This window comes from Hippocampus zosterae, chromosome 11, assembly GCF_025434085.1.
Source record: "Hippocampus zosterae strain Florida chromosome 11, ASM2543408v3, whole genome shotgun sequence".
NCBI classification, from domain to species: Eukaryota; Metazoa; Chordata; class Actinopteri; order Syngnathiformes; family Syngnathidae; genus Hippocampus; species Hippocampus zosterae.
Window position 1 is genome coordinate 22,784,530 of NC_067461.1, and position 26,542 is coordinate 22,811,071.

The following is a 26,542-nucleotide window of genomic DNA, read 5'->3' on the forward strand; positions in this document are numbered from 1 at the left end:
GGTAAGGTGACGACTCTCGGAGGCCATAGGCCGATCACGATTCATTCTCGGGTTTAAACTCGTCCGGTCTTTGAGAAAAGTAAGCCATCTTACCTCACTAAACTTTAGAGTAATGCCTCCTACCCTAAAATCGACTTTTACTCGTCGCCAGATGTTGTGTCTTGAAATGACGAGGCACACACACGCGTTTTCTATAATGTATTTGACCGTCGAGTTGCACCATTAACCTCGTGGGGATTGGGGCTTAGACCTCCCAGGTAACATTTCACACGTGCGCAGTAGATGGCAATACAAAGTACGGGAAGTCAATGCGTCCAAACAACATAAAAATCTATGATGGTTAATACACCACACATACTAAATATCTGATTGCTGCTGCTAACTGTAGACTCTCACTTTGACTCAAGCCAATTTAATTGTATGAATTATCCATGTTGCTTGACACCTCGATAAATGATCGTTGCCTGTTTATTTTAACGTGTAAAAAATTTTAATAACTTGAAAAACATAGCGTAACAACAACCTGAATGGAATTACAAGAGGCTTGCAGAGACATTTTCCTCTCAAATTTTAGGTCCGTTTTGGCATTCTATTTTGGATATAAAGGTACGTGATTAGAAAAACGATGCTGCTTACATTAGTTCAAACATTGTTGTCAAATTTTACAATGAGTCTCAAATTACGTGTTGTGCGAAATTGCTGTACCTTCGTTATCATTTTATAGCTGCTCCACAGATCAAAAGGTGACATTATTTTTGTTTTGTTTCCAATCTGCCTGATTTAACACGTTCAAATCACATCGCCATTGATCAAACGTTTCTTTTGGACTGTCGCTCCGGGGGGAGGGGGGGGGGTGTTATTTTCATCGACTTTTCTCCGGTATTGAATTTTTCCCCTTTTCAGCATCAGTAGCACAGAGACAGCCTCCATACAGCTTGCGCGTGCCCTTCTTGCTTTATTTTTTAAGAGGGGCTTGAGGGTAATTAACCTTAGGTAGTACACACGAGCAGTGAATTCAAATTAAGACTTTGGCTTTCTTTGGCTGGGGGTGTGTTGGTTCATCTGCTGTGTTCTCTTCAGGAGCAACGAGGGCGCGTGTGTGTCGAGTGACAGGAGGACAGAAAAACAGGTAGGAAACTTGGACCATTTGTCTAATTTTCACGCATCGGCGCCTCATGTTTGGCAGGCAGGACAGGTTCTATTCCTAGTCTCCGTTGCCTGATGAGGTTGTCGTAAGCACCGGAGCTGTACATGAGAAAATAAGTGGGCGGGAATGGCCTTGTTGAAGTGTGTTATTGAGGGAAAATGTATCAGAATAACTAACAGTCGAAGCTCGCGAGCTGTGCGGAGTAATATGACACAGGCAACTCGCTATTTCTTCATGTATGTACATATAAATGTATAGGTATAGACATATATTGGCACTGCATTACGTTGATTGCTTCGTGTTTGTCAGTGTTGCACGAGTCGCTCAAGCCATTACTGCTGGGGATAGCTTTTGTACAAAGTAAATGGCTGAAATGCTTAAATCGAGCGTCTGCGTAGCTATGTTGAGTTGTGCTTAGCACCGTCTTTTCCATTGGCTGAGTGAACTGTGCCTGTATCCCTCCACTAAAATGCCAGCCTTTCAGCCCCGGAGAACCCGTGCGAGTTAGTGCGAACACGAACATGATGCACGATAACCAAATAGCGTCGACATACGTCGCCGTGTTCCAAAATGATGCAATAACGAGGGCCAACAACCTTTTATACATACAAACGTTATGAAATGATTCCTAAAAACACATAAAAAACTAGACCCAATATTATTGCTTCCTACTCAGGGTGAACGTGACGTAAATGGACAAACGAATTGGGACACCTGGCCATTCCATTATCAGGTTATGAAAAAGCAAAACATGTTGAAGCCTCCACTTCCTTCTCAGTTGGCAGATAGACAGTGTACAATGCTTACCAGTTTGTTTGTTTTTAACTTTTTTTTTTTTTACATTTTTGTTCTGTGCCTGACGGGCCACAAAAGGGTACTGTGTGGATCCCTCAACTTTTCCTCCTGTAAGTCTGACCCAAACTGTCTCTGTAAAGTAGGAAGCACAGAATAGATTAAAACTTGAATGATTGGTTAACTAATTGATCAAGATATATGATACAAGAGTTTTTCTATGGCACCGGTGTCAAACTGGAGGTCCGCACCAATTTATGTGGACCGCAAAATTAAATCATGTGGAGAAACTTCCATAATTATTTCAAATTTTTTTTACCAAAATTTAAAATTGTCACGTCTAATAACAGAGATGGGCACTTTACCCTATTTTGCAGGTCCATCGTGTGTCTGCGACCCAGACACCCTTCCATCATCGTCTCTCTCTCCTTATAAATAAAATAGTCGTCTTCTGTCCCTATTAGTCTTTGTCCTTTTAAAGCACTGCCGTCCTTACGTTTCACGTTTCCTTTGGGGTGTTGTATTTAAGTCCACGCACGCCTTCCTGAAGCTCTGCCAGCACGTTCCCAAAGCAGTACACACAGTTGGGTGATCAGTGTTCCAAGGCAATTTTTGTTTTAACCCGTTTTGCCCAAGTAGGTTGAAATGAACTTTTGGCCACCTTGCGTCGGTGTACAGTACGTCACATGCATGCACATAAAAAAGCGGACGCAACCAAATAAAATTAAAAAGTAAAAAAAACCCAGCCGGCTGGATTGAACCGTTTACAACTGTTGAAGTCTCAACCAAGATACGAAAACCTTTATTAGTTTTGCAATGGAGAAATTCCCAATTTACAGCAGCAAAGTTATGAAAGGAAGAAGTAGAACAACAAAATATAGGAGCTGCTGGAAAGGCAGCCACTCTCGCGGCGCCATTTTGAAGTCAAAATAACAAAAACAACACAACACAAGACATAGGACACAGACAGTCGTGCAATCTTCACCACTTTTCTGCATACACTTTGTTGTCTGAAGAAGTTATAGATGAAAGAGGAGAGGATCAAAGTGTCCTTTCACCAGTGGGTCAGAGACGTCATGCTGAAAATGTGCACACGTCTGCTATAAGCTAAGTTTTGAAAGCAGACACGGAGCCGGAGCGTCTATTGACGAAAAGAGATTAGTTCACTTCTCCTGTCCCACGTAATCAGCTTCAAACTCCAAGCTGCGACTCCCAGTTCCAAATCCGCATTGGCGCTCCGCGCTAACGCTCCTTTCTTCTCATCGTCGGCTCCTCAAGCCTTACATCCATCCAGCCGCAGACCGTTCAACTGTCAACACAACCACCATCGGTCACCAGACTGATTGGCAATGTGTAAGCTTTCTTTGGATGGAGAACGAGTGCTTCTCTTCTTTGTCTACTTGAAACAAAGTGAAGTCACTCCCTCCCGTTATACAAAAACGGTCAACACGCATGAAGACAAAGCGGCGCGTCACTTTCGGTCAGAAGTAGTGTATTGGCGGATTAACCACGCAAGACAGGCTGGGCGTGTTTCTGTCAGAAATGGTTATCCGTAGGTACAAGACCCGGTTAGGAACGATTATAGGAACAGAGAAAAACGTACTTATGTCCTTGAGTAGTCCATCCTTTAAAAAAAAACAACAACTTCTTGTCCTCCATCCACAAAATGGGTGTCCGTCCGCATCGTACTGTCCCAGGAACAGAATGGCCATTTCTGTTTAATCAAAACGTTGAGATTTTGCAAGGATTTGGTTTGGTTTTTGGTTTTGGTTTGTTTATTGAACATAAAACATATACAGTAATAATTTGACAGAAAATAAGGTAGATAAAAAAGTAAAAGAAAGAAATCAGTCTTCATTCAACACAGTTATTATGTTCAAGGGAGTAGGATGAAGTAAAAAAACTTATCTAGTCCTACCCCGTTATGTGTTTATATCTACTAAATCATTTTTTAATCAATCAGAAAAGAAAAAGTAATGAGAAGTCTCCATTAAGGCCCATACTTTACCCTTAACCGTGATATTTTCACAACTTTTGGTTTGTATCGGGATTATATACATCCTCACCCTGGCACTCTTGTGTCAATTTTCTCTTGTATTCATAATGGATATTGCAATACCTTTCTCTATTTATCAACTTAGTTCTGATTTATCATTATATTTAATGTTTAGAATTTATCATTTTAACTCTGATTGATGTAGGTTGTTTGTACTATTTTTTTAATTAGTTTTTGAACTCGGCAAGCGATTTACTCATTTTCAGGTCCGTTTTGAGATTATTCCACAGATTAACACCTTTGCTAGATACACTTCTTTGCTTGATGTTTGTTCTTGTTTTGAGTTTTTTGAAAAAGTTGGTACCTCTTAATTCATAGTTGCTTTCTCGAATTTCAAAAAACTTCTGAATGTTTTGGCAGAGCAGGTTATTGTGTGCTTTGTACATTAATTGGGCGATTTTAAAGTCAACCAGGTCATAAAATTTCATCGTATTTAATTTAATAAATAGTGGATTTGTGGGTTCCGTATATTTTGATCTATTAATAATTCGAATTGCTTTTTTTTGCAGTTTGAGAATAGGGAGTGTGTTTGTTTTGCAGGCATTTCCCCATATTTCCACACAGTAGGTCATGTATGGTAATAATAATGAAGTGTATAATGTGTACAAGGATCTCTTATTTAGCACTTCCTTGGTTTTGTAGAGGATCCCTACGGTCTTGGCTATTTTTCTTTTTACGTTATCGATATGTGGTTTCCAACATAGTTTTGAGTCTATTACTAATCCGAGAAACTTGGTTTCATACGCTCTTTCTATTTCAATTGAGTTTACCATAATTTTAGCTTGGTGTTTGATTGGTCTTGTGCCAAAAACAATTGACTTCGATTTTTTCAGGTTAAGTGACAATTTATTTCTGTCGAACCAGTTTTTTAATTTGTTTAATTCGTTTTCTACGGTTGTCAGGAGCTGTTTCAGATTTATTCCAGAACAGTAGAAAGTTGTATCATCAGCAAATAGGACACATTTAAATAGTTTTGAGACCTTGCAGATATCATTTATATATAAGATGAATAGTTTTGGACCAAGCACTGACCCCTGAGGTACTCCGTGAGTGATTTTCAGTTGATTCGTTTTTTTATTGTTGAGTTGCACGTACTGATATCTGTTTTTTAAATAACTTTTTATCCATTTATAAGCTACACCTCTAATGCCATATCTTTCTAGTTTTTTCAATAATATACTGTGATCTATTGTGTCAAAAGCTTTTTTTAGATCTAGGAAAACCCCAACAGTAAATTCTTTGTTGTCTATATTAGTGGCTATTGCTTCCACAAACTCCATAACTGCCATTGAGGTGGTCCGTTTTTCCCTGAAGCCATATTGATTCTCACTTAACAGCGCATGCTTTTGTATAAAACTATCAAGTCTGCGAGAAAATAGTTTTTCTAATATTTTTGAAAATTGTGGTAGTAGTGATATTGGTCTATAATTTGTAAACAGATGTTTTTCTCCACTTTTATAGATTGGAATAACTTTAGCAATTTTCATTTTTGATGGAAAGATACCAGCTTTGAATGACAGGTTGCATATGTGTGTGAAAGGTCGCACTACATATTCTATAATCTGCTTGATTATTGTCATATCAATATTAAAGCAATCAGTTGACTTTTTATTTTTAAAAGTTTTTATAATATTTGATACTTCTTCTTGTTTTACTGCAGTAAGGAACATCGTGGAGGAGTTTTTTTCTACGTATCTATCCACTTCAAACAGGTCTGTTGGATCAGGAATTTGTTTTGCTAGGTTACTGCCGATGTTGACAAAATACTCATTAAATTCAGTTGCTATTTCTGAAGTTTTTTCCAAAATAGTATTTTTGCCTTTGATAAAATACTCTGGATAATCCATTTTTTTAGGACTATTTCTGATTACTTGGTTAAGTATTTTCCATATTTCTTGTGTGTTACCTTTATTCTGCTCTAATAGTGCATGATAATGATCTCTTTTACTGGTTCTTATAATATTTACTAATTTATTTTTATAGGTCTTATATTTTTTTTCTGCTTCTTCAGTTCTGAATTGTAAAAACAATTTATATAAATTGTTTTTCTTTTTACATGCGTTTTCTATGCCTTTCGTTATCCATGGCTTACTTGGGTCTTTATACTTTTTGGAAACTTTAGTTAATGGAAAATGTTTATCATATAAGAAGATTATGGTAGACTGAAATACTTCAAACGCTGTATTTGGGTCTTCGTTTGAGTAGACCTCGGTCCAGTTTTGTTTTTCTAGGTCTTGCTTAAAGGCATCGATGGAACGTTGGGTTCTTAGTCTTATTTCTGTTATACAAGTTGTTGATTTAGCTTTTCTATCGAAATAATTATGAAAAACTGCAAAAACAGGCAGGTGGTCACTTATGTCATTAATGAGAAGTCCACTTTCCATTTTATGATCAATCTTATTTATAAATATGTTATCTATTAATGTGGCCGTGTCAACTGTTATTCTGCTAGGTTTCAGGATTACTGGGAAAAAGCTGTTGCTGTACATAATATTTATGAAGTCAGTTGTTTTTTTGTGTCTATTTGGGTTTAATAAGTCAATGTTAAAGTCACCACATATTATTCGTGTTTTCTTATCGTTGCAGGAACTGAGCATATCTGTTAGTTTTTTATTGAATGTGTCAATACATGTTCCTGGTGTCCTATAGATGCAACTTATGATGATATTTGATGCCTTTTTATTGTGTATAGACATTCCATTAGGTTTTCTATTGTGTTTGTCAATCTCTCGATTTTACTGCATTTAAGTGCTTTGTCTACATATATTGCAACCCCCCCTCCTTTTTTGTTTTCTCTATTAGTTGCAAACATTTCATAACCTTCTATTTCCATTTCAGTTCTTTTATCTTCATCAAGCCAAGTTTCTGATATGGCAATTATTTTAAATTTATTGAATTTAGTCAGGTATTCTTTAATTTTTGTGAAGTTTTTATAGAGACTTCTACTGTTTAAGTGTATTACCGAAAGTGCATTTTCGAATTTTATATTAGTGTTGAATTGTTCATCCAGGTAATAGTCAGAGTTTGTTACCCTTTGTTTGTTGTTGAAGAAGTTATTGTGTGGGTCCAAATTGTTCTCGGGATCGAATGGCTTATAGTCAATATCTTCAAAGGGTTGGAAGTTCATGTTTTTGGGATGTGAATTTCCCGCTCCCACACGGTCGTCGATGGCTCCCTCACGGCCGTCGTTGGTTCCCTCGCTGTCGTCGCTCGCTCTCTCACCGTCATCACTGGGTCCCTCGTGGTCACTGGCTCCCTTGCGGTCGTCGCCGACTCCCTCACGCTCGCCGGCTGGCTGCCTCCCGGCTCTCTCACGCGCGCTGGCTGGTTGTCTCCCGGCTGCCTCAGGCTCGCCGTCTCCCGGCTCCCTCGCGGTCACTGGCTCCCCTGCAGTCGTCGCTGGTTTCCTCTCGGTCGTCTCTCGCTCCCTTGCGGTCGTCGTTGGCTCTCTCACGGTGGTCGCAGGCTGGTTGTCTCCAGGCTTCCTCACGGTCGCTGGCTTTCCTGCAGTCGTCGCTGGCTTCCTCGTGGTCATCACTGGCTCCCTCACGGTCGGTCGTCGCTGGCTGCCTCGCGGTCGGTCGGTCTTGAAAAAGTTATTGTCCGGGTCCAAGTTGTTCTCAGGGTCAAACGTCTTGTGGTCAGTAGGGTTGGAGGTCATCAAAGGGTTGGAAGGGTCATCAAAGGATTCGAAGTCCATGTTTTTTGGTATGTGAATTTCCTGCTTCAGTAGGGTCAGAGTTTTTATTGTCGGGTGGTGAAAAATTCTCAGTATGCTGCTTGATGGTGTTGAACTCGAGCCTGTTGTGTTGGAGTACTGGTGCGGGGGTGGACAATAAGTTTGTTATGTCTTAAGTAGGCAGTTTACCCTCTGTCACGTGCAGCTTTTAATTTTGGGAGGAGCTCTTTTCTTTTTTGTCGTACGGCATCTGTAAAGTCTTCGTTAATGTAGATGTTGGAGCCTTTTAAATATTTTGCATTTTGTAGGATCCTTGATCTGTCCTTGTATCTTAGAAATTTCACCACAACTGGCCTTGGTCGAGGTCTTCCAGGGTCTTGTCTTCCTGTGCGGTGAGCTCTCTCCACCTCAATTTGCCCCTGTATCAGCAGTTTCTCCTTAAGGATTTTTTGAACTTTTTCCTCTGTTTCAGTCCACGTTTCTCCCGGTTTTTCCTCAATTCCATCAATTACTAAGTTGTTTCTTCTTGACTGTCCTTCCAAGTAGTCCACCTTGTCCGTTAATACAAGCATCCCGTCACATACTTTGTAGAATTCCGTTTGCATGTCTTTGGAATGGCCAGTTTGACAGATTAGATTTTTTTTAATGTCGTCTACCTCTTTTTGGGTAAAGTTGATGCTGGTTTTTATTTCTTGGACTTCCCTGGTAAAAGTGTCAAGTCGTGAGTTTGTTGAGTCTATTATCATCTTGACAAATCCTTTGAAATTTTCCTGTTGTTGTTGCAAGAGCGCCGTGAAAAGTTCTTTTTGTTGCTGGAGTAATTCATTTACTTGAGTGAGGGTCAGGGAATCCTCTTCCTGCTTTGTGTCTTGCTTCTGTTTGGGTGGCATTTTGTTGGGTCTCGTTGCTAGCCGGTTGTATTCTAGTTTGTGACGTGTCCAGTAGGCTTGCTGCTGGGTGTTTCTAACGTCGCAAGTGGGTTTACCGGCTCCCTCACGCTCGCTGGCGTTTGGTTGGTTGGTCTCTGGTCGTGGGTTCCAGCTGCGTAGCGACTTTTCGCAGTTAGCTTCCGTGCTAACGTCCGCGGTTAGCTTCCGTGCTAACCAGCTAGCGTTTCGTCCAGCCCCCTCTTCACGTCGCCAATTTCTACACACGCGCTGCCACCGTGTTTCGCTCTGTTCTTTACTTTCAAATGGTTATTTTTTATTCACATGAAAAAAACATGATCCTTGACTTCTGATTTCAAAAGTAGTCATCCATCAATTTGCTGTGAATATGTAATAATATCCATCCATCGATTTATCGATCCGCTTATCCTCACATGGGTCGAGGGGGGCGGGAGCTGGAGCTTATCCCAGCCGTCTTCGGGCAGTAGGCGGGGGACACCTTGAACCGGTTGCCAGCCAATCGCAGGGCACAGAGACGAACAACCATCCACGCTCACTAAGGGGCAAAATTGGAGTGGTCAATCAGCCTGCCATGCATGTTTTTGTAATGTGGGAGGAAGTGTTCTTTACATGTTGTGCCCCAGGGACAACATGCAAACTTAACACAAGGAGGCCGGAGCTGGAATTGAACCCGGTGACTCAGCACTGTGAGGTCGACGCGCTTACCACTGGCCCACCGGGCCGCCCATGTATTAATATGATAAGATAATTAAACATTTACTATATTTTTTTAGTCAGAATGGCCATTTGAAGGTAGCCGTAATTCCAATATAGCCTGCGGGGGTGTAAAAAAAAAAAAAAAAGAAGAAGACACTTCTGGTTTATGGTTTGAAAGTTGAAATGCCTTTCAGTTTTAACAAACGTGAGTCATGTGTGCAAAATCAACCTTTTACTTGTTATTAAATAACCGAGTAATATTACTGTACATATTGTTGGTATTTTGCCTACTCATATAATCAAATAACTAAAATATTACAAACACCACTCTTGAGTATGGAGTGCAGTTCTACGCCCACAATAATAAACTGTTACAATGCCCTGCATGACTGTCTCACTTGAAACCATCCTTTGATATCTTTGGAAAGGTACAGTGTGTGTCCTTTTGATATTCTTGGACTCTTGTCTCTTACCCTGTTTGGTGCTGCAGAAGGAGATGTCTGCCAGAGGGGGGAAAAAGAAGGTCACCAAGCTGTCCCGCTCATCTCGGGCAGGGGTCATCTTCCCTGTTGGCCGAATGATGAGGTATCTGCGCACCGGCACACATAAATATCGCATCGGCATGGGAGCACCCGTCTACATGGCAGCAGTCATCGAATACTTGGCAGGTAGGGTGACAGCACAATGTGTTTATCCAAAAAGGCTGCCCTCTGTTTACATTTAATGTGGCAAACATCGAACGGTGCCCGCTCATCTTGATCACTCCGGACTGCCACTTGATTGTAATTTCTTCCTGTTGGCATATACTATATTATGTTACACAAGTTTGATTTTATAATCTTTAAAAAAAAACGTTTTTTAATGTAATGAATTTGTAGCTGAAGGGGAACAGTGAAATCTTGGTTAACTTTAGGCCCTCATGTGCCGAAAAACACACATGCCACATCGATTAAAGACAAATTTGTCCAATGGTGCACAATTGCACACACAAGTATGAATTGTTGGATGAACTGTGACCAGTCCGGGGCGTATCATGTGCATTCTGAAGATATGAGATATTTTAGCACTTCAGTGATCCCTCGCTATTTTGCGGTTCGTTAGCGCGGATTTGGTGCATCGCAGATTTGTTCAAATGTACTGTAGTACTGTATATGTTGCTCTATGTGACTCGCTGTTGTTTTGCAGGTTCTCACAGACTGTTCGCGGACTTACCTGTATATGTTAATTGATCGCTACTTTGCAGATTTTCGTTTATCACGGGTGGTTTTGGTCCCCACTAACCCCGATAAACGAGGGATTGCCGTATTTACATTTCAAGTTACCAACATCCAATATCACTGTTTATGTTTTCATCTGAAAAGGGGTCCGACCTTAAAACGATGGCCCGGAGCCACCATATGTCTGCGTCAGACAAACCGGGCCACAAGAACAAATGTCATAAATAAATGAGATGAAATCAACAAGTTCTCACTTGAAATCTACAAGTTCTCACAATATTGAATATGAAATATTTATAGTTGTATCTCCATAAATTGATCAATAATCTTTTCTCCCTGCTGTGCACATTGAATTGTCACTGACACTTTGTGTGCCATGTACTCGCGTGCATTGTGTCGCATTTCTTTAAGAATTGTTTTAAATAACACTAGCTGGTTCGCCGCCCGGAGGGTGGCTCATCAGCTAGTTCCTGCGGAAGGCTGGTAAGGTGGTGGTTCGCCGCCCTCCGGGCGGCTCATCAGCTAGTTCCTGCGGAAGGCTGGTAAGGTGGGCCTTTGGCCCACAAAAGTGTTGTTGCTTGGTTCAACTTTTTGTTCATCTTCATTGCTTATCGCGAAAATAAAGAGATGTTTAGCTCTACTAAATAACTAACAATTTTATTGCAATGCTTGTGGGTAGACAACATTTTTTCGCTAAGATGCCCGCGCGATCGTAGTGAGCCACTGCCTGAGCGGCGCGCAGTGGCGGCGCGCAGTGGCGGCGCGCAGTGGCGGCGCGCAGCGACGCGGTGAAGTAGGTACGTTTTGAAAAGGGACAGACGGAAGGACAGACCGCGTGCGGGACGACGCGCAATATATATATATATAGATGACCAAAATGCATGCAAGTACGGGCGATCAAGATCTATATCGGGGATGGTCAAGGGGCGGCCTGCAAGCACCACACTGAGTGGTCCCAAAAAATTACGCTGATACACATTCATTCATTCATCTTCCGAGCCGCTTGATCCTCACTAGGGTCGCGGGGGGTGCTGGAGCCTATCCCAGCTGTCTTCGGGCAGTAGGCGGGGGACACCCTGAATCGGTTGCCAGCCAATCGCAGGGCACACAGAAACGAACAACCATTCGCACTCACACTCACACCTAGGGACAATCTAGAGCGCCCAATCAACCTGCCATGCATGTTTTTGGAATGTGGGAGGAAACCGGAGCACCTGGAGAAAACCCACGCAGGGGAGAACATGCAAACTCCACACAGGGAGGCCGGAGCTGGAATCGAACCCGGTACCTCTGCACTGTGAAGCCGACGTGCTAACCACTGGACTACCGGGCCGCCCGCTGATACACATTCAATATTTATTTCTCTTAAAAAAATAAAAATACAAACATGGGAGGAATTGGCAGGAAAATATCCTGGGGAAAAATATCTAATATGTAAAAAATATTAAACGTTTAATTTTAATCTAAATTTGAATGTAACATGCATTAAATAAATATATTTAAGAAAAATGACAGTTCTGCAAATATGTGAACTACCAAACTGCAAATAGCAGACTGTCGTTTCAAAGTTGTTTTATTACCAATCACCAATAGATGGCAGACATGTCTTTGTTGTGCTGACATTGGGTTTTATAGTGCCTTACGCTACAATGTGAGTAGGCTTAATATTTTTATGTGGATTTGGAATAACATGCAGGACAAACATAATATCGCAGTTATACAATTTTAGTTGAGTTGGGTTTTTTTTTTGTGATTAAAAAAAAAGTTCAAAGTGAGTCCTTGAACTCAATTATGATTTCTTGGTCAGAGGTGTAGTGCTGTCCTTTAATGGTCATGTTTTCATGCGCGAGAGCCCTTTGCACTGAAAAAAAAGTGTTGCCTATCCCTCATCTATATACTGGGGAGTGGCTGTCTTGCTCGCCCGTACTTGCATGCATTTTGGTCATTGAGATTACACTTTTGACTATTTCATTCACTGGGAGGCCCACATTTCTCGTTCAGTACTCCACATTGCGCTTTCAGAGAGATAGAAAACGAATCGGCTCGTTTTCTTTCCAATTGTTCCCAAGACAATGGGCATCAACTACATGAATTAAAATGTAAATTAACATGTTGTATATGTCATGGATTTCCACTTGCCTTCTTTATAGCTGAGATTTTGGAGTTAGCCGGAAACGCCGCACGGGACAACAAGAAAGGCAGAATCACTCCGAGACATATTAAGCTGGCTGTGGCAAACGATGAGGAGCTTAATCAGGTAGGCGCAACATTCTCTGAGCAACCACTTTCTGTTGGTAGTTACCATTTTACGATAAAGATGATTTTCTAGTAAAATGAAGGTATCATTTTCAACTTAAAAATACTTTGCATGTTACATGGAAGACATTCGCATATGTCCTGTATTGCCCCACTTCCCTGTTCAGCATTATAGAAGGGGGTGTTTCTGACGTGAGCTACGTCGTCATATGTACGAAAAATTGAGAACATACAGTGTCATAAGAAATACCTTTCCCGATGAGTTGGTTAAAAGTTGGATGTTTTCCAGCTTCTTCGTGGCGTGACCATCTCAAATGGAGGAGTCCTGCCTCGCATTCACCCGGAGCTTCTTTCCAAGAAGAGAGGAAGCCGAGTCAAACCGGACAGCCAGGCATCCGTCCCCGAGAAGAAGGCATTACGCGCCAAAAGCACCAAAGCCGTCAAACCCTTGAAAAAGGTTAAAGGCAAACGAGGGCGAAAGCCAAAGGTCGGTCAGTTGAATGTGTCTCTTCCTTTCATGTATGCACGAGAAACAGCCGCGATCCAGGCCAAGTTTGACTTCACTTGTAGCTCTCTATAATGCTTTTGCTTCAGGTGTCAATAGGAACTGAACAATGAATCAAAGTCAAATTGACATTGCAATGTCATAGAATGCAAGTTTCAAATCGCAAAGGCTGAAGTTTAAAAAAAGCATTATTTTTATTTACTATTGTTTATATGATACATTTACCCTCACCGACCACTTTATTAGGTACGTCTGTCCAACTGCACGTTGACACTTAATTTCTAATCAGCCAATCACATGGCGGCAACTCAGTGCAGACATGGTCAAGACAATCTCTTGCAGTTCAAACCGATCAGTATGGGGAAGAAAGGTGATTTGATTGACTTTGAGCGTGGCATGGTTGTTGGTGCCAGAAGGGCTGGTCTGAGTATTTCAGAAACTGCTGATCTACTGGGATTTTCACGCACAACCATCTCTAGGGTTTACAGAGAAGGGTCCGAAAAAGGAAAACTATCCAGTGAGCGGCAGTTCTCCGGGCGGAAATGCCTTGTTGATGCCAGAGATCAGAGGAGAATGGCCAGATTGGTTCGAGGTGATAGATAGGCAACAGTGACTCAAATAACCACCCGTTACAACCAAGGTAGGCAGAAGAGCATCTCTGAATGCACAGTACGTCAAACTTTGAGGCAGATGGGCTACAGCAGCAGAAGACCACGCTGGGTGCCACTCCTTTCAGCTAAGAACAGGAAACTTAGGCTACAATTTGCACAAGCTCATCGAAATTGGACAATAGAAGATTGGAAAAACGTTGCCTGGTCTGACGAGTCTCGATTTCTGCTGCGACATTCAGATGGTAGCATGGATCCATCCTGCATTGTGTCAACAGTTCAGACTGGTGGTGGTGGTGTAATGGTGTGGGGAACATTTTCTTGGCACTTTTTGGGCCCCTTGGTACCAATTTAGCATAGTTGCAACGCCAGAGACTACCTGAATACTGCTGCTGACCATGTCCATCCCTTTATGACCACAATGTGTACTCAACTTCTGATGGCTACATTCAGCAGGATAATGCGCCATGTCATAAAGCTAGAATCATCTCAGACTGGTTTTTTGAACATGACAATGAGTTCACTGTACTCAAATAGCCCCCACAGTCACCAGATCTCAATCCAATTGAGCAGGGGGGCCCAAACTCTTTGGACCGAAGATCTACTTTTCGATCAAGTAACCTCCCGGGATCTACCCTTACCGGCACGCACACGCGCGCGCACACACACACACACGCCATGATGAGAAACAGCCTGAAACTGAGGCAACTGACTTATGCAGCCCTGTTAACGATAGTAGCTCACACGTACCAGTGCTTCCCTGGGCCCACCTAGATTCCTATTCTTTGCCTGTGCCCTCAGTGAATTGTACATGAAGCAAACTCTTTAATGAGAATAATGACGATAATAGATAGAGCGCAACAGCTCTGATCACAAGCTGCAATTGTAGACTGCTGAGCGTTAACAACTTCCGGTGACATAATCACGTGCTACTGTAAATTCAAGATTTACCTGCTTTATTTTATTTTTTAAATATTTTTTTGTGAAAATGAGACTTTGTCAAAATGAGACTGATTATTAGGGTGCAGTGTACATTAAAACAAACAATATATTTCTAACATTTACAAAGGCACACAAATGGTTGTTTGTTTGTTTTTCTCCTTGACACTCCTCTGATCTACTTGGGACCTATCTCAGATTTACTGGAAGATCAGGATCGATGTAATGGGCACCCCTGCAATAGAGCATCTTTGGGATGTGGTGGGACGGGAGATTCGCATCATGGATGTGCAGCCGACAAATCTGCGGCAACTGTGTGATGCCATCATGTCAATATGGACCAAACTATCTGAGGAATGCTTCCAGCACCTTGTTGATTCTATGCCACGAAGAATTGAGACAGTTCTAAAGGCAAAAGGGGGTCCAACCCGTTACTAGCATGGTGTACCTAATAAGGTAGCCGGTGAGTGTATATTGTGTCTAGATAAGTGCAGTACTTAAGTTCAGTCCACATATATTTTTTCTGAACGTTGTAGTGATAAAGCCATAGATTTGTTGTTATTATCGTTGTAATTTGATGTATGATTTACTGATTCCAGGTTTTTGCTCGTTTGGTAGCAATTTTGTTGGCGCGAATGCTTAAAGACTGCAAGTTCAAGTGTTTACGAAGTTACTGTAACTAAAGAAGATAAAGTCTCATATTATTCATGGTAATTTTAGACTATGCGTACTATTACGAGGTGTCAAAAATGAGTTGAGGGAAAAACACAGTATCACTTGAGAGTTGTTTTATTCACAAATCAGAGTGGTGATAGGATTAAAAAGTACAAAGGGAGCAGTAGCACATGAGGAAAAAAATCAACACAAAAGTACAAAAGCTCAAGATAGAAAGTACATACTGAAATAGGCTAAGACAAAATGCTGACGCAAAACTAACATAAAATAAGATGAGATTGAAGTAAGCTTCACAAAAACAGAAGGTTCCACTTACAGGGACTCTGAACTCAAAAAATACTCACAAGATTAGACATGCAGGACCAAAAAAACAACAAAAACCCCACTGGTGAGCAAAGCAAGCAATAATCTGATGTCATCCCTCATTGGGAGCAGCCTTCAAGTACCCTGCTAATCATCATAACGGGTGTGAAGCAGAAAGCTCAGCCCACCAGCCCATTACTGCAGGTAACTGGAGAAGAAAAAACAAGTAAAAGCAGACCAGGAACATAATATAACCTGTAAAGATGAAAACATTTACTGTATGTCCAAGAAATCTGGTATTGTTATATTACAATACAAACAGATACATTTCTTGCCCGTGTTTTGTTAAAAAAAAGAAATATCACACATGGCAAGAGGACGTAAAAACATTTGCATATAAAATTGCAGATGGACTCACACTTGAATCATTTTTCGATATCATTCAGCTTCAGTGTTAATGTGTGTGTTCGGTTTCATGGTGCCATTCTTGTACCTCTGCATGGTAAAAAGAACACTGCAAAGGACAAAGAATCTGTACCAAACTCCACGGTGGAAGATGGCCCAGGAGATGGATTTACCATCCTCTCAGCCAAGAGCCTGTTCCTTGGTCAAAAGGTAATACCGCATAATAAGGGCCGGATTTCTTTATTATTATTATTTTTTGCTTTGGTCCAATGTCACGTCAGCTGCTTGCATGCTAACTTGGACTCACACAATGCCGTTAACGGTTGGGAACGTCAGCTTTCTCTCACAGTGACTGAAATTGGCAAAATTGGAACAATCAAGGTAGATGCCATAATTAACCCAACAAATGCAGAGATGGACCTCAGAGATGGTGTAGGTGAGAAAGCAGCGCTTTGGAGAAATGGTTCGGCCTTTTTGCATTCACCTGATCTTCTGCTGCTGGTGTTGTTTGCAGGGAACGCTTTGGAGAAGGCAGGAGGCCAAGAATTCCTGGAGGATGTCAAGGAACTACGGAAAGCACAGGGACCTTTGGGGGTGGCATCAGGTACCGATTGCACTGATCCTACACAGATGTTGGACGATTGGCTGTTAAAACAGAAGTATGGAATAAACGATTGTTCTTTTGTGTGTTGTGCTTGCGAGTCGTGTCGACAGTTGAACAAAGTGCACATCTTTGAAGTTGAACAGTACGTTTCTCCCCCCCGCGCAGTGGCAGTGAGCCAGGCCATTGGAATGACAGCCCGCGTCATCATCCACTGCAACGTTCCACAGTGGGGGTCGGACAAGTGTGAAGAGCATCTAGAAAAGACTGTGGAGAACTGCCTCTCGGCTGCAGAGGAGAAGAAATTCAAGTCTTTGGCTTTTCCTTCACTCCCTGCTGGACGGTGAGGACACACCCACTTTTATGCAAATACCTGACCTGCGTTTCAGATCAAGCGTTCTGACAACTTCCGAGGGGTAGCTTCAAATCCAGTCACAAATGAAATAGAAACCCGGCCCCGTTTCCCAGTACGGGACCAACTGAATTTGAGAGCCTTCATTGTTGTAACAACTGTTCTTCCATAAACTTCTTCCGCAGGCATGGATTCCCAAAGCCGACAGCTGCCCAACTCATTCTCAAGGCCATCTCCAACCACTTTGTGTCATCGACCAACTCCTCTCTGAAAAACATATACTTTGTTGTGTTTGACAGTGAGAGCATCGGAATATACATTCAGGAAATGGCCAAGTTGGACTCCAAGTGAGGAATTTGACTTGTTGGTTTTTCTTTGTTGGTCATGCTGATGGTGCCAGTACAGTGCTGTGAAAAAGAACTTATCCTCTTCTCCCTAAAAAAAAATATTTGTGTGTGTGTGTGTGTGTGTGTGTGTGTGTATTTCTTTTTCTTCCCAACAGAGTTTTCACACTTTGTATAACACCATCAGACAAAGTAAACATTACACATTTTACTTATAAAACGTGGGGTGGGGGGACTATTCAAAGCTACTTCTTCCACACAGGGCCAAGTAGCCTTGAAAATGTGTTTTTGCCCCCTTAATAAATGCAGTAATCCCTCGTTTATCGCTGTTAATGGGGACCAAAACCACCCGTGATAAACAAAATTCTGCGAAGTAGCGACCAATTAACACACACAGGCCAGTGCTCCCCAGGCGTGCAGCAGACTTGTTTATGATTAGTCAATTAAGGTTGTTTAGACAATTAAGGAGGAGAGACCTGCTTTTGTTCTTATAAGTCTCTCTCTTTCTCTCAGCAACACACATACACTCACCTGCTCCACGGTCCATGCGCTCCCACACACACAGTGCCCCACGTGGACCTTCAGCGCTTGAGCAGAGTGCGCACACACAGCACGCATAGTAAACAACATTTAGACACTGATTTTTGCGGACTTTAAATTTTTTTTTATTTTTTATGAATGTTTGAAAAAATCCGCGATGCACCGAAGCCGCGATAAACGAACCGCGAAATAGCGAGGGATCACTGTATGCCATTTATGTTTTTCTAATATTTACATGTTTGATCATCTTTAAGGGAAACTATGCACAAAGAAAGTGTGAATTTGAGAAGAGGACATCCTTATTCATGGCACTGTAGTGGATAACAGAAGTAGGTGACAGTTAAATCAAGAAATGTTCGAGGGAAGCTGTTGGCTGAAATTGTATGTTGCTCTCCTTTAGAGATTAGATAATTTAAGTACCTGAAGTTTACTGTTATGTTGGTGTGTCACGGATGGTTTTACATTCCATGTAGAAATAGAAGTTATTTCTGGGCTTATGTAGTTTCTGGTACTCTAGTTATTAAAAAAAAGAAAATGTTCTCATTCTGCTTTGAAATAAAACGTTTTACATCATTTGCGTGAAGACTACTCATTTCAATGAACAGAGTACAAAAAGCCAAACCTGCACTTTTTGTCCAAATATAACACAAGCCGACACAAAAAGAACACCGTAGTGAAACATGGCCGTGGAATCGTCCCGCTTTGTGGCTATTTTCCATCCAGCTGCACCAGAGGTAAGATCTTTGGGCCGGGCCTAAAATGTCAATCATTGCTTTGGGTCGGGCTGGGCTTCTGTCTCGCTGACTTTTTTAAAATAAATATGTGTTTAGTGCGCTGAGGCGTTTCGAGCCCATGAATAGTTTTGGCCACGAGAGGCCGTGGTTCGCAAATAAACAACCGTCGCCTTCTCACAACATATACTGTACTAAACTCTTGCAATGACAATTCAAATAACTCCTTCCTGTCTCTGTCTACTGTCCACCCGTCATTGTTCTTCGTCTCTCTGCTTCTCTCTCTTAAAGTGCCGCACTAGATTCTTAAGAACGTACAGCTGCAGTGGTTTGTGGCCCAATTTTCAACCCGTCAAAATGACGGATGGCCTGAAATTTTTCCCGTCAACTCTTAAAAAAATTGTCAAAGATAGAAAATTGTAGCGTACACTCTGCAAAAACAGATATACTGTATAAAAGATGTAAATGTTTATACATTCTTGTTTAACTCAGATTTTGTTACAAAAGACAGGCTTTAATTTGTTTTCACAAATCACCCCTCCTCCTCCCGAATCCTCACAAATAAAATATGAAATTTCGGGTTTGCTTCGGGCTTGGGCCTGCAAATCAAGTTAATTGGTTGGGCTCAACCAATTAACTTGACCCGTGGGCCAGGTCGGGTCGGGCTGGATTTTTTAGGCCCGATCTTACCTCTTAACTGCACCAGGGACCTAAGACAAGGTCGAGGGATTGGAGGCGGTATTGGCACAGCACCTTCAGGCGGCTGCTAGGAAGTAAAGCAAAAGCCAGGAAAAGCCTCCGAGAACAACTTTAAATGGTGGTGGGTGTGTGCTGACTCCAATTTAACAAGAGTTTGAATCTGGTTGTTTAATTTTGAACACATTTTAGTGGGGCAGACTGGGGTAACCATGTTATTTCAGATGTTTGTTTTGAAAAACTAAGATTTTTTTCAGTCGAGTTATACAGGTTGTAGGACACATTAATCTCTCTCTCTCTATCTCTCTCTCTCTCTCTCTCTGTCTCAAACCCCCCCCCCCACCCTCCAAGGGTGTGTAAACTGGAGGTGTCAAATTATCGCAGTAATTGTGAATAATTTATTAAAGATTTTTGCGCGTTATGGTTTTTAATCGCGTTAATCTACATTTTAATTTCTAACGTTATTGTTTCTGTAGGTGGATTGCCTTTTTGTAATACAGTGCACTCCGCTTAATAGAACACCATTGGGCCGAAGCGCTTCTGTTCTACTAAGCGGGGTTTCTATTAACTGGAGACACTTATTAGGTACACCTTCAGACACGTCGACGACCAAGTTATGCACGCAGAAAAACCCCTGCTGACGAGTTAGAAGAGATATTTCGACTGTGGACGTCCATATCTTTAATCAAACAACAAAACAACAACTTTAATCAACTTCAGTCAAACATCTCAAATCACGAGAAAAATTTCGTTACTTTTGTCTGGAAACAGGAGTCCGTAATTTTGCGGTTGACTTCCCTCTCAATGCGCTGGATAAGAGGGAAGTCCTGGAAACCGCGGGCGTCCCTTCTGAGAATCCGGCAATGCATCGTATCGTCTGAGTGTGTCCTTCTTATCCGCAGGTGATAGCCCTCGTCTCTTGAATGAAGTTGAAGCCATTGTGACGTGCGTGTGTCTATGTGTGGAGTGACGCGTGCTACCCGTTACTGTATACGGCTAGAACTACCGCGTTTTCTCGCGATAGTGGTACAGTATCGCGATAGCTACACTTCGTCTCTCTCTCGTCTCTTAAATGAAGTTGAAGCCATTGTGACGTGCGTGTGTCTATGTGTGGAGTGACGCGTGCTACCTGTTACTGTATACGGCTAGAACTACCGCGTTTTCTCGCGATTGTGGTACAGTATCGCGATAGCTACACTTCGAAAACCACTAGTTTACAATGTTCATTGCTTACGGCCTGTTCTACTAAGCGGAGATCTGTTCTACTAAGCGGAGTATCTTTATAGGAAATTGCATTAGGCAAATCGGTTCCAGAGCCTTTTGCTCTATTAAGCGGATTACTCTATTAACCGGTGTTCTATTAAGCGGAGTGCACTGTATCAATTTTTATGTGTTGGCTTCCTGTGTTCGAGTTGTTGAGGGTGGGGAAACAATGGTCAGTCACAGCCTGAAGCGGACATTGATTCGCTGTCCTTATGTTTGGGCGTGTTTAGCAGAAGCTGATAGGCTCACTTTGGAGTTGGGAGGTCCAGCTAAGCAGCTGTGAGGAGTTCTCGGCCCAAGGAATTTATTTTCAATAAACGCCCTAACTGTACTATTGAAAGCATTTGCATGTTGTGCCTAATTTGTAAGAAGGAGTTTGCTTCCCATCGAAGCAAGTTTAGCCTACCACATCAATGCAAAGCACCCGTCGCAAGTGCAGCCACAGGTAACGTTAGCACCGAAAGCGTTCGCAATGTAGCGAGTCGTAGCAAACTAAACACGAGAACTGCCCGCGTCCGAGGCATGAAGTTAGCATAGCTGCTGTGCCCTCTTTAGCCTACTAGAAGTGGTTGATGTTTATTTCAGCACTTTATTTTGCCATAATGTGCAGTGTTATTTTTGAAGTGCTGACTTATGGCACTGTGATTTAAGGGTCTCTTTTTTTTCTTCTCCAAAGTAAGTTCAGTGTTCAGTACTTATATTGCTCAGAAAAGTCTTCTGTTTTTGACATGTTAACCTCAGCACTTTTAATGGACCTGATGTCCTATTTTATTTTTATTTTGTAATTTGTTGGAGATTTACAAAGACAAACAAAACTGTGACATTCCTCCTCGTGGTTGAAACTGACGAGTCACAAATACAGCAGAAAGTAAATGGCTAGGACTGCATCTGTCCAAGTCTGCTGAAAAACAATGAAATACGTTATCATAATAATAATAATACATTTTATTTGTGGGTGCCTTTCTAGAAACTCAAGGACACCTTACTAGAAGCAGTTAAAATCCCGAATACTATGTTAAAAACAACATCAAATAAAATAAGAAAAAATACAACAAAAATAAATAAATAAAAATAATGGCTTTAAGGTTTGAGTGAATAGGCTTGTCTAAACAGATGTGTTTTGAGGCTGGATTTGAAATGTGTTAATGAGTCTGTATTACGAAGGTCAGCAGGGAGTGAGTTCCAGAGCTGGGGAGCAGAGTGACTGAAGGCTCTGTTTCCCATGGTGACGAGGCGAGCAGGGGGGACAGAGAGGAGGAGAGAGGAGGAGGAACGAAGAGAGCGGACAGGTGTAGGAATATAGATGAGGTCAGATAGGTATGGAGAGGCTAGGTTATGGATGGATTTGAATGTGAGGAGCAGGATTTTATATTGAATGCGGTGTAAAATGGAGAGCCAGTGGAGATGTTGGAGGACGGGTGGACGAGAGGGGAAGATGGAAGAGCTGTCGAAGGGAATGGAGAAATTGTTTATTTTGTTTAGGTTGGATTTGGTGCCAATGAGGAGGAGTTCAGTTTTATTGCTATTCAGTTTGAGGAAATTTGAGGTGAACCAAGATTTTAATTCCTGCAGGCAGTTGGTTAGGGAGGATGGTGGAAGTATGGTATTAGGTTTGGTAGAGATGTAGAGCTGGGTGTCATCCGCGTAGCAATGAAAGTGAATGTGATGTTTCCTGAAGATATTACCAAGGGGAAGAAGATAGACTAGAAACAGCAAGGGGCCAAGGACAGAACCCTGAGGAACACCTGAAGTGAGGGGAAAGGGGTGAGATCTAAAACTGGAGAGAGCTGGATAAACTGGATGTGGTCAGAAAGATAGGACCGGAACCAGGAGAGGGGAATGTTGGTGATGCCAATGGAGTCTGTCGAGGAGGATGGAGTGAGAGATGGTGTCAAAGGTTGCACTGAGGAGGAGGATGGCGAGTGAACCGGAGTCAACAGAGAGAAGAAGGTCATTATATATTTTGAGGAGGGCAGTTTCGGTACTATGGAGGGGACGGAAGCCAGATTGAAATTGTTCAAAGAGGTTATTGGAGGAAAGATGGGTGTGAAGTTGAGCAGCTACTGTTTTTTCTAGAAGTTTGGAGATGAACGGAAGGTTTGATATGGGACGAAAGTTGTTCAAGTCGGAGGGATCAGAGCCAGGTTTCTTCAGTATGGGAGTGACAGCAGCAGTTTTGAGATGGGAGGGTACAATGCCAGTAGAGAGGGAAGTTTGAATAATGTTAGTGATGAGAGGGGAGAGGGCCGGGATAGAAGCTTTGACTAGAACAGTAGGGAGAGGGTCAAGTTGACAAGTAGAGGATTTGGACTTCTGGATTAAGGTGGAGATTTGGTGGACAGATGAGAATGTGAATGCAGAATGCAGAGAACAGGTGTTTCCCATTTTGACCTTGAGGTTTACAGTCCATGCCTCTTTGCACACCCTACACCTTGGGTCTTGTCTGGTGTGTCTTGTATGCGGTAGGCAGTGGCGTGAAGGATCTTGCCCAAGGACCCACACTGGATGGTGTTATGTGCTCATTTTTTTTGCCCCAAGCAGGATTCGAACCACCGTCTCCCGTACGCCAAACCGATGCCTTACCAAATGAGCTATCCAGTGTGTGTGTGTGTGTGTGTGTGTGTGTGTGTGTGTGTGTGTGTGTGTGTGTGTGTGTGTGTGTGTGTGTGTCTCTCTCTCTCTCTCTCTCTCTCTCTCTCTCTCTCTCTCTCTCTCTCTCTCTCTCTCTCTCTCTCTCTCTCTCTCTCTCTCTCTCTCTCTCTCTCTCTCTCTCTCTCTCTCTCTCTCTCTCTCTCTCTCTCTCTCTCTCTCTCTCTCTCTCTCTCTCTCTCTCTCTCTCTCTCTCTCTCTCTCTCTCTCTCTCTCTCTCTCTCTCTCTCTCTCTCTCTCTCTCTCTCTCTCTCTCTCTCTCTCTCTCTCTCTCTCTCTCTCTCTCTCTCTCTCTCTCTCTCTCTCTCTCTCTCTCTCTCCTCTCTCTCTCTCTCTCTCTCTCTCTCTCTCTCTGCAGAAACTGGCACCTAAAAAAAAGTTAATTTTTTTGTAAGCTAATTACCGTATTTTCCGCACTAAAAGGCGCACTGGATTATGAAGCTCACGTTCAATGAATGGCTATTTTGTAATTTTCTTTCATAGATTGGATGCGTCGCATTATAAGGCACAATCTACAATGCCTCCACTAGACAGTGCTACGCTCCTTACATTCAACTGGAGAGGCGTCTGTTCAACTCGAGAGGCGTGACCGCCTCTGAAAAATGTAAATTATTACTGTACTTAAATGAAACTATGAAAATTGAAAATAATGCATCAAAAGCGAGGAAATCACAAAATAAATTCTATATCCTCCCCTACAGAATTAATTTTGTGATTTCCAAACTCGATTTTCACAGTAGTTTCATTGAAGTAATCATTAATTTACGTTTTTAGGAGGCGGCCATGAACGCCTCTCGAGTGTAATGGAAGAAGAGAAGGCACAGAGACGGACAAAGACGTACAGTACCTGTATTTGTTGACTGTGAAAACCATTAATAAAGTCTGAAAAACGCATTGACACTTCCTTGATCATAGCTCCAACAGAACGATCAAATGTAAGTTGTAGTTGTTTATTGCTTTGTTGAGTATTCACAGTGGGGGGCCCGGTAGTCCAGTGGTTAGCACGTCGGCACAGTGCAGAGGTACCGGGTTCGATTCCAACTCCGGCCTTCCTGTGTGGAGTTTGCATGTTCTCCCCTGCGTGGGTTTTCTCCAGGTGCTCCGGTTTCCTCCCACATTCCAAAAACATGCATGGCAGGTTGATTGGGCGCTCTAAATTGTCCCTCAGTGTGAGTGTGGGCGTGGATGGTTGTTCGTCTCTGTGTGCCCTGCGATTGGCTGGCAACTGATTCAGGGTGTCCCCCGCCTACTGCCCGAAGATGCCTGGAATAGGCTCCAGCGACCCTAGTGAGGATCAAGCGGTTCGGAAAATGGATGGATGGATGGATGAGTATTCACAAGTGATGGAATCACAATATAAATTCTGTAGGGGCTATAGAATTTATTTTGTGATATGCTCACTTGCTTACAAGTTTTGATGTATTATGAAGAAAATAATAATAATAATAATAATTTTCGTAGTTTCATTGAAGTAATTATTAGTTTACGTTTTTTTGGAGGCGGTCTTAAACGCCTCTCGAGTCGAACTGAAGAAGAGAATGCACGGAGATGTAGCTGCATTTGTTGAGACTGTTTTAAAAAAACACCACCACAGCTCTCCTTTTTTCGGAGCCACAACAAAAACCTATTTAATAAAGCAGTGACACAGTGCACTGAACCAACAGCAAGTTATAACATAGTAAGCATCTCTCCAGCAAGGAGCCATTTTGGAGTCAACATATTACTGTAATGACCATACGCAAGGCGCACCGGATTTTTAAGGCGCGCGGTGAGCTAAACAGCAATAAAACTGAACTCATACTCGTCGGTACCAAATCCACTCTAAACAACGCCGACAGTTTCTCCCTCACAATTGATAATGCTACTATATTTCCCTCAGGTGAAGAGTCTGGGTGTCATCCTTGACAGTTCACTATCCTTTCACTCCCACATCAATAACATTACCCGGTCCGCTCATTTCCATCTTCGCAATATAAACCGCCTCCGTCCCTCACTCACTCTGCACACCACCGCTATCCTTGTTCACAGTCCCGTCACTTCCCGTATTGACTACTGCAACTCACTCCTCTTCGGTGTCCATCAGAAATTCCTCCATAAACTTCAACTTGTTCAGAATTCAGCAGCCCGGATCATCACGAGAACCCCCTCCTTCCATCATATCACCCCCATCCTCCGACAGCTCCACGGCTTCCTGTCAAACTTAGAATCAACTTCAAATTACTTCTCTATACATTCAAATCCATCCACAACCTTGCACCCCCCTATCTGTCAGATCTTCTTCAAATCTCCATTCCCTCTCGCCCACTCAGGTCCTCATCCTCCCTCCACCTTTTTCTACCCTCTGCCCGTCTCAGTACAATGGGGTGCAGAGCCTTCAGTCGCTCTGTCCCCAAACTCTGGAACTCACTTCCTCCCAACATTTGTAATGTTGACTCTCTTTCCTTATTCAAAACCCAGATCAAAACCCACCTATTCAGACTTGCCTACCCGCCTTAAATCTTTCTTTCTTTATTTATTATTTTATCCGTGTTTTACCATTGGTCTTGGCTGTACAGTGTCCTTGAGTGTTGTGAAAGGCGCTTACAAATGTGATGTATTATTATTATTATTGAGCTTTTAAGAAAGTGGAAGACTTTTTGGTGCGCCCTATAGTGCGGAAAATACGGTATTAAGAAAATGTCACTCGGCATAACATTAAGTACAGCTACACCGTACAAAGAGATCTAGTCGAAGAGCTGTCAAAATCCAAGAGGTTTTCAGAGAGAATCAGCAGCTGAGAGTTGAGACCCAGTGCCTGAGAGATGTCTGCAGCCAAGAGACCAAGAAAGCTCAGGTACGACCGCAAGGAAAGTTTCTGCATTTTCAGCATGTTTTAGAGGTAAGATCGGGCCTAAAAAAATTCAGCCCGATCCAACCCGCGGGTATTAAAGCCCAACCAATTAACTTGATTTGCTGGCCCGAGCCCAAAGCAAACCCGAAATTTCATGTTTTATTTGTGAGGGCTAGGGAGGAGGAGGGGTGATTTATGATAACTAATTAAAGCCTGTCTTTTGTAACAAAATCTATGTTAAACAAGACTCTATAAACATTTACATCTTTTATATATGTTTCTGCAGAGGGTACATTAACCGACAATTTTCCATAATTGACAGATTTTTTTCAGTGTTGACGGGAAAAATT

General features: G+C 42.2%; 1 protein-coding gene across 3 annotated transcripts; it reads left to right on the plus strand.

Annotated features, from left to right (window-relative positions):
• Positions 1–849: 849 nt before the first annotated feature.
• Positions 850–18,596, plus strand: LOC127610694 (core histone macro-H2A.2). Of its 3 annotated transcripts, none has more exons than XM_052081136.1 (10): positions 850–993; positions 1,081–1,129; positions 9,769–9,946; positions 12,646–12,752; positions 13,041–13,238; positions 16,292–16,396; positions 16,523–16,622; positions 16,701–16,790; positions 16,956–17,130; positions 17,325–18,596. In XM_052081136.1, exons 3-10 carry the CDS (start codon positions 9,775–9,777, stop codon positions 17,488–17,490), a joined length of 1,113 nt encoding a protein of 370 aa, XP_051937096.1. In that variant the 5' UTR covers positions 850–993; positions 1,081–1,129; positions 9,769–9,774; the 3' UTR covers positions 17,491–18,596. The 3 variants fall into 3 exon arrangements, with proteins under 3 accessions (XP_051937096.1, XP_051937097.1, XP_051937095.1); XM_052081137.1 differs by having other exon boundaries at positions 853–979; XM_052081135.1 differs by having other exon boundaries at positions 882–1,129.
• Positions 18,597–26,542: the final 7,946 nt, after the last annotated feature.